We start from the raw sequence: 13,473 nt of genomic DNA, 5'->3' as shown, positions 1-13,473 counted from the left end.
TCTCATTCCCTTTTCTTTTGTTTTGCTTTGCTAGTACGCGTGCGTGCGGACGGTCGCGAGTACATGCAGATAGACGAAATAAAACGAACAGCGACCTCGCCTTTAATTCTCCGCGACGGTGTTGCACATCGTCTCGCTAGGGGCTGGGTCTGTCCAAAGTGGGCCACTTGTCCGAACAACGGACCCCGAGAAGGAAGAACAGGGTCGGGACGTATGGAGACAGATGGGGAAGGGCATCCTCAGTAGAGAACAAAGAGTGCGGACTTAATTCTCCGCTCGTGTCGCTGAAGTGTATCCGCAGTGGCACTGGACTACATTTAATTGCCTCCCAAATTGCGCCCACCTTCCGGCGGTGTCTCGCCAAGTGGCGCAGCGGCGGATGATGAGCAGAATGGCCCCAGGGGACGTTCTGCTACTCGCCTCTCTTTCATTTCGCCGTGCCGTTTTCATCCCTTCCCCAAGTCGGTCGTTATAAAATAAAGGCTGCTCGCCTCTCGTTGAGGGGTGCTGCGAGGACGAAAGGGCAAGGTTGTGACGGCGCTCTGTACGACACCGAGATAGAGTGGAGAGGAAAGGAGTAACACATTTAGGGAAGGGACTGGAAAGGGGAAGGGTCTGGAAAGGGGAAGGATTCAAGGGTTGAGATTTGGCAATTTGTCGTTTAATCGTTGCGTGACCGCGAGGGGAAATAAATTGTCGCGGTGTAACAGCAGGCACAGCGCACTTGGGTACTAGATACTCTACAAGAAGGGTTCATCCTCACGGGATGGTGGTGGCGTGCAGAGACCAGCTTGAATGGAGCAATGATCGCCCGTGAAATGGGAGCGCGGTCGCCCGGCCGACGCTGTCGCTTCGGTTGTTGGAAGACACCTCAGCGCACCGCGACCTTGCTCTGCGAGGGGGACACGCGATGGGCACGGCGCCTGCGCTAAATGGCCTCGTGTCACCTCGTCGGTCGCGTGTGCGTGGCATCCGCTCTCGCCGTTCTGAATGAGGCGTTGTTCAGAAAACGGCGGTGTGCTTCGCGCCTTGGTCGTGGAGACGAAATAAGGATGGACACGATGCGGTCACACGTCGGAGCCATTATTAGGGCACCTTTGTGCAGCCTGACTCGTGTACGTGTATAGTTATTTAAATGCGACTGACCGCGCACCCGTGCTTGTGTAGTGTTAGAGCTGGGAGTTATGGGTTCCTCAAACACAGCCGCGCAGTTGGTCAGAGAGAGAAACTGTATTATCAGCGTATACACAGCAATGTGTTTCTTGCGCATCGTGCTAACGCGAACCTCCTAATTTCGATTCGCACTTAGCCCTATGACCCCAGCCACGGCGACTGGATTTAGATGGGAGCGCAGTGCAAAACATGTCCGTGTGTCCGGTGATGTCGGTATACGCGGTAAATGTCCCTAGGTGGTTGAAATTATTCTGAGGTTCTCCATCAAGGCGTCTCTTTCTCTCTTGCTGCATCGTATGAACTGAAATTTTGGATAATTTCTGCGAAATTGTTTTTGAACGCAATTTTATAACTGCGGTATAAGAGTATATTCTACTGCCGGCAGGCTTGTAGAGGTTGATAATTATTTTCAGAGACGCGCCTCATTGATTCCCTATTGCAGCCCTAATTACTATATAGTTGTGAGCTCGGGACAAGCTGTAGAAACAAAACTTCGCCATACGTACTGCAAGCTTAGACCATTTCCTTCAACATGCGCATAGGAGTATCTTACAGCATTTCGACATTGCCTCGCGATTAAAAGGTGTCCCAGAAAGTGGACGTAATCACTCCATCCTTGATCTTCTGTAAAAACGATACCCCGGGTGTTCAACGAACAATTGCATTACTACGTCTTTTCTGGCCTTATGGTCATATTTTAAAAATTATCGCTGAGCGCGAAGTTTAAGCTCACCGCCTGTAAGCCTGTGCAGCATTCCGGTAACTGTGGACAGTTGAGCTTTTTATGAACTGTTAAAGAAAAGAAATAAGAATTATGAAAAAAAAAATGTTTGATTCTAAAATTACAACCACCTGACTATATTTATAAATCTGACAGCGTTCGCAACGGCTATGGCTTTTGCTGTACGATCGACACGCTTAATAAAATTCATAATATCAACTTTTCTTCATTATTCAGGCAAAATTAGCAGACGTGCATTGTAGACTACATTGTTCGGTACTGACAGATTTGCAAATTATATTTTTTACAAGCTGACAACGATGAACTTGAAATGCAGATGTCGGAGATAGAACCGCAAGAGAAGTGCGCATAGCACTGCTCGAACCTGAACGTAGTGATGAAATAGAACGAGTCATTAATAATTCTGTGCTGCGAAAAACTACAGACTAATGGCCGAGTCGATCGATGGGGCGGAATTCTGAAGGAAAAGCGCAGTGTAATGGAAAGAACATTAGTGCGCACGCAAACAACTCTTTCTTTGTACGTGGGCTTTTCAATGTGCGTCGTTGTTTTTGCGGCGTTTCATCAAAAGAACGCTTTTCTGAACAATGAACAAAGTCTTCAAAAAGAATTTCGTTGTGGCCTAAACAACCGGCAGGCTTTATCTATTTAGTTTGATTGAGAAACCACGCACAAATGGTGCCCAGAAAGTGAATAATGGGTATCAGATACGTTAATCGATCAACTTGTACTATATCATATTTCCCAGCGCGCAGCAACGGGAACGTTCGTCACTCTTTGACGGAGTTGCCGCGAAAATGCGTCAGTGGTTCCGACCTATGCGTCAGAGGTGGCGCGGTTGACACTATGACGCGAGCAGTTAAACAAATTCAACATTGCGTATACATTTGGTGCATTGCACTGTGACGTAGTCACCCGTTTGGTGCTATTTTGCTGCATATACTTTCGTCGTTCCCTATGGAACGTCGTCCCTTATAGTTCCCTGTGGAAACTGAGATTTCTTTCCCGTACATTTTCCCCCTTGCGCTGCAAATAAGCACTCGGACTTTGTCAGAAACAGTACGTTGGTATGAAGAGCAGTGCATTCATTTTTGGCACTTTGAAGCAATATAATAAAATATGCGATCCGAATCTGTACAGGGCTCTTTCACAAACAAGTAACAAAGGAACGAACAAAAACCAAACGAACGGAGGAGTAAACCAACTATCCAAGCAAGAATAACGACGACAGCAGACAAAACGCACTTGCGTGTGCTTTGACGTGGGGCCGGAATAAATTACTTGCAGGTGAGAATAAATGAAAATATGAGAACCAACGTCACCATCATCTAATAAGGTGCATGTACACCTTATTCTGCAGTATTCGCTCAGACAAGGTCGCATGCACGCGTGGAGTGTTGTAGACTGACCCCTGCAAAGGTATAGAACTTTGAGTGCAAAGCCAAAAAAGGAAATAGCCTGTGCCGTATTACTCATCTGCACGGCTGGTCTACGCATGCGCGCTGCCTCTTCCTTGGTCGATGGCGCATATCGAAGCGTTCAAATGTTTCCGCTCGCTTTCTGAAACAATGCCTCTGTAAATACACGAAATCTATTAGCAAACTCTTATGCGCAAGATGATGACGCCACTTTAGGCGTGGCTTTTGCCTGTTACCACTGTCCAGACTTGAAAAAGTTCGCAGATTAGCGCGAGGAATGTCAGAGTACTTTTTTTTTTGTTTTTTTAAGACGGTCCTCTTTGAACGTTCAGGAGTATCGTCACTGTCACTGATCGTTTCATGAAGTAATACGTAGCCCATTTCCAAGAGAGAGCTCGTCATACATATGTACATGTACACAGGCGGAAGGCAGGAAGACATCGCGGGCTGAAGTATAAAACTTGTTGCTGGGTGGTCATGATCGTACGGGAGAAAAGTAAGCGCAAAGGAGACAAACACAAGAGAGGAGACAGGACATCACGTAGCTGGACTATGTTAAAAGTTCAAGAAACTTCAAGTGACAATTAAGCCTGTGCTTTTCAGGATGTATCTTTTTGTTTTTTCCTCTCGTACGTTTCATGTGCTCTTTTAGTCCGGGCGAAATCAAAGCGACGTTCATTACACTCGACCACAGAAATTAATCCCATTCCGGTCCCCTTCATCTCCCCCCCCCCCCCCCCCCTTTTTTTTTCTTTTTGTTGCCTGTGTCCGGCGTTATCTGGTGGTGTGCGGCGGACACCACCCCGTTTCATGTGAACTGCACACCCGCAATTACAGCGCCAAATTGGACACCGGAAACCAACCCAGTCTTCCTTTCCTCTCGCGTATATATGATACTCCTCGGCGTAAACGCGCGAAAAACAAACCGCCGTTGTGGGTGGCAGTTATTCTCACAGGCTCCGAGTCATCCGCGCGGCAGCGTTACCGGGAGTCGCGGAGCGACGTTCGTATTTATACCTGGACTTGAAACTTCGCGAGCTCGCCCGGCCCCAACGCACGAACGCGCATCACGTCTATCTTCTCGCTCTGTCGCGCGCTCACGTCGCGTGCTCGATGTGCCACTAGTTGCGTTGTTAAATTAAGGGCAATAACCATAAAGCATACTCAGACGGGACTCGCCGGCGGGCGTGCTTGCCAACTGTACATTTCGAAAAACGCGTCCAGAGGGAGAGAAAGAGAGGGAGGGAGAACGAAACGTGCCGTAGGCTGCGTATATGCGCCTTTTAAAATGCGAGCCGAGCGAATTAAGAGTCGCTTGGGGTACGCGCATGCTTGGCTGAGTCGAAATAAGATCGTCTGGACTGAGACAACTCCACCCGGTCGCTCATTCTCGCTCCTGCAGGGTGATGGCGCGGCCTTCTGCTGTGCGTGCTGTGAGCCCTTTTTTCTTGCTGCTCGGCAGTAGGCACGGCCCTATATAATTGCCGCTGCTCGCATGCGGTCAGCTATAGCACGGCCTGCTTCTGTAACGTCGCTAATTTTTGACGCCTTTGAGCTCAGCGCTGCGCGCGTGCTGGGCCTCGTGATGAACACAGTCCGCCCATTATACGACTACTGCAGGTCTCGCTGCTCCGGGTCTATGGGGTGCCGCTAGCGTGTTACCCGGTGCTTCTTCGCACGTCTCGAAGAAGTTTTCGCGTGGCAGCTTGACGTATTCGCAGCGGAAGTTCGGCGTAATTAAGGAGGAATTACTAACGTAACGCGCGGCTTCGCCCGAAAGCTATGTTGTTGAAACGAACTTCTGCATCCGGCTTGGCGAGACGATTACGTTACTTCGAGTTGCCGTCAATCACGTGAAAAGAAGAAAAAGAAAGGAACATATGGAGAGAATGAAATGACTGCACTGCCTGTCAATATCTACAACGATCTAAGCATGCCTTAAAACAAAAAGAGCAAACATCTATCTTACAGTATTGCGACCATCGCGCGGCCGAGCGCTCCACATTTCATGCCAGACGAACGTGTACAGGCGTCATGTTATACGTGGCCAGAACAGCCCTCTGCATTACGTATTTTTACAAATATTGTAGTTTGTGGGGTTTAACGTTCCAAAGCGACTAAGGCTATGAAAGACGCCGTAAAGGAGGGCACCCGAAGGTTCGACCACCTGGGGTTCTTTAACGTGCACTGACATCGCGCAGCACACGGGCGCCTAGCTTTCGGCCTCCATCGAAAAGCGGCCGCCGAGGCCGGAATTCGTTCCCGCATCCTTGGGCACAATAGTCGAGCGCCCTACCACTGCACCAGACCGGCGGGGCTTTTTACAAAGATGCAACCATATTATTCAGTGATCAGACCGCTTGCTGCGTTTTGATCCACGCACACCTCATGGACTCACCATGCAGCTTGGAACAAAGTTGTTGCTTCTTGACTTCCACCTGAGATTGAGGACCGACTGGCCAGTGATTCCGAACTAACCTTTCTATGCTTAATGTCAATTTGTGCTTCTCGTCTCGAATACGAGGACACGCGACTACTCGAATATTATGTTTTAAGCCATCACGTAGAAGGCTTTAATACGAGGTTGGTGCGCGCTGATCTGGTCTATTAGGTACTGCTGTTCAGTACGCTCATGCATCTAAAATAAAAAATCGGCCGCCTTTTACTGATGTCTGTCACAAATAGCCATAGTCGTTTATAATGCTTCTTTTTTCCTGGGTGTCCTTTACTGTGAGTGAAATGCAGCAAATGTATTATTGTGCCTAACGTGCACGTATTTACTTCCTTTTTCAGGGAGGAGCTGGCGATGAGGGTGGACCTGACTGAAGCGAGGGTACAGGTCAGTACGGCTGTTATCTTTCTTGATTTTTATCTACACTAAAACTATCCGTATCATGCCGAACGCCTGAAGTCTCAAGCGAAGAGCGACGTACCTGCGCAGAAATAGTGCTTTAATGCGTTAAACATGCTTTATAGAAAATATTGCTGAAGTACATTTTTCTTTTTCATGTACAGGATGACCGGTCCCATGTATATATGACCGCTAATCGTATTTCAGATTATGCAATCATGTAAAGTATATTCTTCTCCGCATTGTTAGATGGAAACGCTCGTTAAGTTAATCCTAAACATTGACAAATTTACCAGTACTATAAAGGATCCTTTCCTATAGTTGTCCGCAGTTTTTAACCGAAATCACGTACGCAAAAACTAGAAGCGAAAAGCGAAAATCTCAGGGCAGGGATAGGGAACCCTTCTAATCGTTGCTTCATATTTATCTCGAAACTGTGTAAAATCCATGGAGAGTGCATGCAGCGGCTGGCATTATGCGTGACGCTATTGTTATCTTTTGAAAAAAATATCAAGAAAGCTGTAATTAAGGCTTCTTCTGTGGTTCATATCCATTACTCTGGTAACTCACCTGTGAATAGCCTTCCTGGTTAGAAGCAGGAAATAATTTGCAGAGTGTTAGCTTCCTTTACACACATCCTTGGCGTCGGCAGCTGGTGTGCTCGAGACCTTGTAAGGCCATGTGGCACAAGGAAGATGGGCCGTTTTTTTAAAGCTTGTATAACTAGGCGACAACATTAAGCTTAGTGCGTAGCCAGTTTAATTGCGTCTAACATCTGCAACGTCACGTTTCCTGGCATGGCAACGATGGCTGCTTCCGTACGCAAGGACAGCGCGCTCGGACGTTCTCGGTAATAAAGATCAGCATCGGCAACAAGCACAAAACACTCCATAAGCGAGCGGCAGTTTCAAGCATTCCTGGTCTCGTATAAACAATGCTACACCTGTTGCTATACGAGGGAGGTAAAAAAAATAATGGTTTGAGAAATAGCTATGAACGCCATCTTCTCAGCACCACATTGTGCTATACGATGGTGGCATGCGATCTTCAAGGCTACGTAAAGGACAACACTCTATAGTGATCAACCTAGGCTCATATATCCTCTGAGCTCGAGTTTGTATCATACCTTTATTATTACGAAAACGGAACATGTGTGTGCACGAATGTTCAGCTGTCGAACCAGCTCTATTACCAAAGTAATATCTCTGAACTCGTAATGAGGGTCATTTATGTAGAGACGGTGCCCGAAAGGTTATGCCCATCTATTTTTGTTTTTTCTTTTAGTGGAGAAATTATCTACGCAACAATGCCGAAGAGACATGGAACAGCGGGGGTGAACTAAAGGTTCCTGACTCCACCATGAGTAGTTTAGAAGAGAGAAGTTAACCTATCACGGCGACCCAGCATGATGGAAAGCCAGCGGTTAATACTTACGTGACGCAAGACAAGTTCGGACGATCTGGCTGTTCTTACTTAATTTAAAGAATTGCACAAGATAACTGGACGGTTTGTGCTGAGTAATCCTGTGCAAGAACGCGCAACAGAAGTTTAGATGGTCTAAGGCCTCGTGCCACAGGTGTCTCTGTATCCGTTGTGCATGCCGTCGTAGCACTCGCCGCCGCTTCAGGGGTGGACAACGGCTGTTGCGACGCATGTCTTGCTTTTTTTTTTCCTAATCTCTCAATTCTCCTCTGTTCGTACGAGGCAACGGTGGTAGCTCTGCTGGATTTAGTTGGCAGGCCCGTGCATATTCTTTTCCTCCTTCCTACAGTCACAACGACATATTAAGTGACAAGGTGGACACGACAGAAATGGAAAGGTACTCGAGGGTTGCAGATAATCTGTTGAGTGACGAGGTTAGAAAATTTCTAAGATAAATGGCGCGCTGGTCGGCGTATGCACTGAATAAAATCATTTGGTTTCACTACCACGACGAATCGTACCGCCTTTGCCTCACGATGGAATAATAATGACAATAAGAAGGGGTCAAGCGGATGCAGCATTGATGAACAGGTTTAAAAGAGGAAGATGGGCGAGGCCTTTGTCCGGTTGATGATGACGATGATGATGATGATGAAATAAGAAATGGATGGCGCCATCATTGTAAACCACGTATAATGTCCGTTTCACGAGCTATCCCGAAGCCCCATGTGACGTTTCGCAAGGGAAATAATAAATAAAGAACTAAAGCGCCACTAGGCTGTAGTGATGGTAATAGCGAGTTTTAGAATATAAGGGGATTCTATTGTTTAGGGTGATCGGGGAATAGCGGGCGCATGCCAAGAATGAAAGCCACGCCCATCACCTTTTCAGTGCAGCGTTCTGCGCGTGCGCATTGTTACCCCGCAATTACTCTATCTCTCTAAGCGATATATAGGGTCCTCCTATTCTAAAGCTCGCTAATGATAGTAACTTTTGGGTACCTTATCTGCGCTCGTTGTATTCTGTTTCTATCGTTTGGTCATCAGGAACTGTTTCGCGTTTCACTGGCTGGCGGAGTTCTTTTCCATTACGTGGAATTCTTCGTCTGACACTTACTACAAGGCGCACATGAGGTTTTCCCTGACGTTAACAGAGTTGCGAGGAACACACCAAGAAAAGAACCATGTGGCTTTGTTGAGTGTAAATATGGAGAAACAGGAGCGTAAGGGGCATCCCGGCGGCAGAGGCAGGCGACCGTGGAGCGGCGGAGGCCGCTCCGGCACGCTTATTCTGTTCCACCGATTAATCTTCTCGCTGGCTTCCCCTCGATGAGGCCGGTACCGACTGACACCGTCACAGCCAACTGCAGGGAGCAGCTGCGTACGAGCTTGCGTGCGAGCGCTCCCCGAGTTGTTCGCGACGGCCTCGTTAACGACATTTAATTACTCGTATAATGTTTGCACCCAAAACAGGGAACTGGCGTATGAAGAGGCGCGCTTGTATGCGTATGAACCAAGAGTATTTTCGCAGGCGCGTGTGCGTGCATGTGAGTTGTGCGTTTTCTTACATGCGCTTCATGTTATTGTGGCTACTGCGCATCACTGTGTTTGTACGGGAGAGAGAGAAAAAAAAAGAGAGAGAGATATGTTTGGAGTAAGGGTAGTGAGAGGAAGGCATGGTTGTGGAGGGTGGTTGTTTCTCCCCGCTCCATGTTCGTGTTACTGCTCCACCAAAGTATAAAATTTCCCTCCGCGCTTTCTTTTTTTCATGCGTGGGTCATCCACGTGTGCGTGTTTCTTCCTTTCCACATTTCCAACGTTCCCTGGCTGCTGTTGCGCTTTGCTTTCCGTTCGCTATATTTTTTAAATCTTTCTCTTTGGAGGCGGGAAAGCAACAAGCGGAGCAAGCAGCGTGTATGTATATTTACCGAGGTGCGTTCAAGCGTGCGGCGCGTTGGTCGCGTTGTTACACAAACGAGGTGGCGGCGACGGCAGAAATGCTTGGCTGCTGCTATTTACTCCGTCTCATCTAACCCATCTCCGACCCCTCCAGTCCACCGCGCCGCTAATGCAGTTTCCCTACATTGAGGCCCCCAAAACTGCGAACAGCCTCGTTACTATGCGAGGCGGGTATTGTGAGCTTCCGGAGGAGCGCTCATCGCTCTCTTCGCATACTTAGACTCTTCCACTCACGCGCGATATGTAATTGCGACTATCGTTCTCTTTTTTTCCTCGGTGGGAGGTGGGAGAGTAGTTTGAGGTTGATCAAAATAGTTAAGGTAATCTTGGAATGGACTTCGCTGTCCAGAAGTGCAGTAGTCGGCTAGAGTGTGTGCGTGCGCGTGTGGTCCAGTGACGCGGGGCGCACTCAAGCGGAGACTGCATGCCGTGACCTGGGTGGTCCGAGAGGTTTGCGTGGCACTCAGAGCTCGCAGATAGCGAAAGCGAATGAAACAAAGCTGTTGCTTTCCTGAGCAAAAGCGTCTGCGGTCGGCACCTGTTGCCTGCTCACGATTCATAATGCCGATCAGCGTATTTCGCAATAAAGCACTGTGGACGGAGTTTATCGTAAAGACCAGATTATGTTTCCTTGTTTCGTTCGCATTTAATTCCTATAGGATGCTATATAAAGAGAGGAGTGGAGAAAAAGACAGGGGCTGCTGACAAATAGGCAAAACAGCCACTAACCACGTGCAAGGCGTTGATTGGAAAGCCACTCGCCTAATACCGTAATACCGCTATGAAGCCAACTGGTTGCACTCACTCACTCACTCACTCACTCACTCACTCACTCACTCACTCACTCACTCACTCACTCACTCACTCACTCACTCACTCACTCACTCACTCACTCACTCACTCACTCACTCACTCACTCACTCACTCACTCACTCACTCACTCACTCACTCACTCACTCACTCACTCACTCACTCACTCACTCACTCACTCACTCACTCGTGAATCTCTCGTCCATCCTTTGAAGAGCGGCGCAGCTCCATGCGTACACCCGCCGGCTCAGCAATAGCCCCTGTCATTTACGCCCCGTCAAAAGGATTTAAGGTTGCACAGCACGCGTCGAGGAGACCGGCTTTCAGTGCCCGCTGTCGCAAGAGGTAATTTTCTGGCGTTCAGGGCCGGTGTTCCCGCGGCCTTTATAATTCAATAGGCAGCCCGTAGGGGGCGTTTAGTCACCGCGGCCGGCAGCCGCTCATCGCGATGCAATTTACATGGCGATAGTCTCTGGCAACGCCAACGCACGCGCGATTCCGTCGGCCTCCGTCGCATGATTTACGGCGGTGTTGTCGTGCGGATAATAAACGTGCTCGCTTCGTGGTTCGGCCGATGCCGCCGCTGGTGTATAGGACATCTTGGCCTCTCCCGAGGATACGTTGTTGGAGCCCAGCGTGTTGCCTAAGACCTTCGGAGACGGCGCAGCAGAGAGTGCGTCCCTTAATTAGATCATAAGGGCAATCTTTGGCGTCTTCATTAAAAAGGAGACATGGTGCTGCAGCATCAGGGGGCGGACACCATGGAGCCGTAAGTGTACCGTAGGCTAGAGGTGTATAGGGGAAAAATGTAGAGACAATAAAGAAACGGGGAGGAGGGCATCATCACGGCAACAGGCAGGACGAACTCATGTTGTCTTAATAAAGGACCGTAAATAATACCACGCGAGGGAAAGGCGCCTCTGCTCGATACCACATACAAAGAAGAGGGAGGGGGGAGTAATGGCTGAACGGAGGAAGGAAAAGGAGGAAACAACCGTTTTTGGACAGTGTCCGCGCTGATGCGAGCGGAGATAAATTGCGGAAAAAAAAAAAAGAACTCGGACAGGTAACAACATAATCGTATTATCCGCTCTCAATAGCTGACAACGAGGCCGTACACACACACAAAAAAAGGAAGATCCTAAACGCTCGCCCACTTAATTTAGGTGTTTTCCCTATAAATCCTTGCTGCGAAAAAGCTTTCCCGTAACCGAGCGAGCGAACCGGCGATGTCCTCCGCCTCTCTATATAGGTATACGCAGCCGCACAGCTCCTTATTTTTCACGACGAGAAGCGACTTCGATTATACGTTAATTATAACAATTAGCTTGTCTAATCTTAGGTTTATCAGGCACATCAATGGCTACACCAAATTAGCCGAGCATTTAAGACGGGCCGTGGCCCGGTGTGTGGCGCGCCAGCACTCGCACAGACGGGAACGCCCCTGTCGAAGCGAGATAAAAGCCCAAGAGTTAAGCGAAGGGGGAGGGGGGGGGATAAATATAATAAACGACGACGCGTAGCCAAGAGACGCATGTAAATAGGCCCGCGAGGCGGTTTGCGTGGGTCGGATGATGACGACAACGACACCGGGGGAAAGCGCTGCGCGACGCAGGACCCCTTCGAGCTTTTCCCTCTTGCTCTCTTTTCTCCTCGTCCGGCGAAGGCCGAGGGGACAGTTCGCCTAGCGACGCCGAAGGACTCGCCGCGGCAACTGCTACGACGAAGGCCAGGGGACCTAACCGCCTGCAATTATCAAATTACTGAGCCGAGATGTTTAAATCTGCGCGACGCGACTGCGTCTGTGTGTCTGTGTGCGTGTGGGGAGACACGGAGGGCGGAAGGCCTCGCGAGCGACCAGAGGGGAGGAAATAATAAGTCTTTCTCTCAGCTCCGCAAAGATAGCAGAATCAATGAAAAGACAAAGAGACCGGTAATGAATCGGAGGATCAGTTGAGAAGTAAAAACAAAGAGAGGCGAAAAAGCGCGACAGATGCGCATGCAGGGCCATGCGAAGCGTACAGCACGCATGGCTGCTCCCTGTGTCTCATTTTAATTCTGTGCACTTTGGATGGACGCGAAACGTCAGCGTACAGCGAACTTCAAGTACGAACTTAACCGCACGTGGTTCTCTTACGGTTCTTACCAGCTAAGCGATTCACTGAAATTTGAAGACCGCCACATTCAGTCTCTTAGAAGTAGAAGAAAAATCGATAGACTATAGAGTAAAAAATCGCACAAGGGTAAATTTGTGTGCTGTGCGCAATTAGCGAAACGGAAAGGTAGTCGTGGTGCGGTTTCTGTCGCTCCGCGCGTTACGTATTCCACTCACACGGCTTCGCTCCTCGCGTCTGTAATAAATAGCGGGAAAGAGGGGCGGAAATGCAGATAAGCGCGCAAATGGGGTTCTGCTCTTCGCCGAGGTGGTGGTGGTGGCGGCGGCGCTGCAGCCGCTGCTTCTGGCAGCTGCCGCACCTGTTGGAGCGAGTGCGCTGAACAAAAAAGATAGGCGCGAGCGATGTGCACGCCTCAACGGAGTGTGAGTGAGCGTTGCCGGTAGGTCGGCCCGCTGACTCCTATCGATGTGTTTGCGCTCTATACGCTCATTTCGGGTGTGAAAGCGAATTACTGGCCTCTGCTAGATATGTATGCCGAGGGCTGAATGAAAGCAGAGTGCACGCGGGAGAGCGGCTTTAGCCAATTATTGCCGCTCCCCCCTCTACCTCTACGTTAACCCACAAGCATTCCCTTTTCCTCTCAGCTCCTATCCATTTCCTAGCGATTATTCAATTTCCAGGTGGCATGCAGTACAGAAATTGGCTCTGCCTGCGTACAGTATATACGAAGCAAATTCCGACTTGTGTCTGTGTGTTTCTATTTGGTTTAGGGTCAAAAGTTCCAAACCGACTCGGGCTATGAGAGACGCCGTAGTGGCGCGCTCCGCAACCGGCCGCCGCAACCGGGATTCGATCCCGCGTCCTTGGGTTCAGCAGTCGTGTGTACTAACTATACTCCAGCCACAGCGGCGGGCGCGCGGTGTGTTCTAGTGGCGTGGTATAACAACGTGGTCTGCAAAGAATGACGGTGAGACCACAGATG

At 49.1% G+C, this 13,473-nt stretch overlaps 1 protein-coding gene across 1 annotated transcript in view; it reads left to right on the top strand.

Annotated features, from left to right (window-relative positions):
• The window catches only part of LOC146199213 (uncharacterized), a 72,279-nt gene that overhangs the window by 42,332 nt on the left and 16,474 nt on the right, over window positions 1-13,473 (top strand). The window contains exon 3 of the mRNA XM_084594689.1: window positions 6,127-6,172. Within this exon, the coding sequence (XP_084450815.1) occupies window positions 6,127-6,172 (46 nt within the window). The remainder of the gene's footprint in view (window positions 1-6,126; window positions 6,173-13,473) is intronic.

Source organism: Amblyomma maculatum, chromosome 2, assembly GCF_055883805.1.
Source record: "Amblyomma maculatum isolate TAMU_Amacu chromosome 2, ASM5588380v1, whole genome shotgun sequence".
In the NCBI taxonomy this organism is placed as follows: Eukaryota; Metazoa; Arthropoda; class Arachnida; order Ixodida; family Ixodidae; genus Amblyomma; species Amblyomma maculatum.
This window is presented reverse-complemented; position numbering and strand designations above follow the sequence as displayed.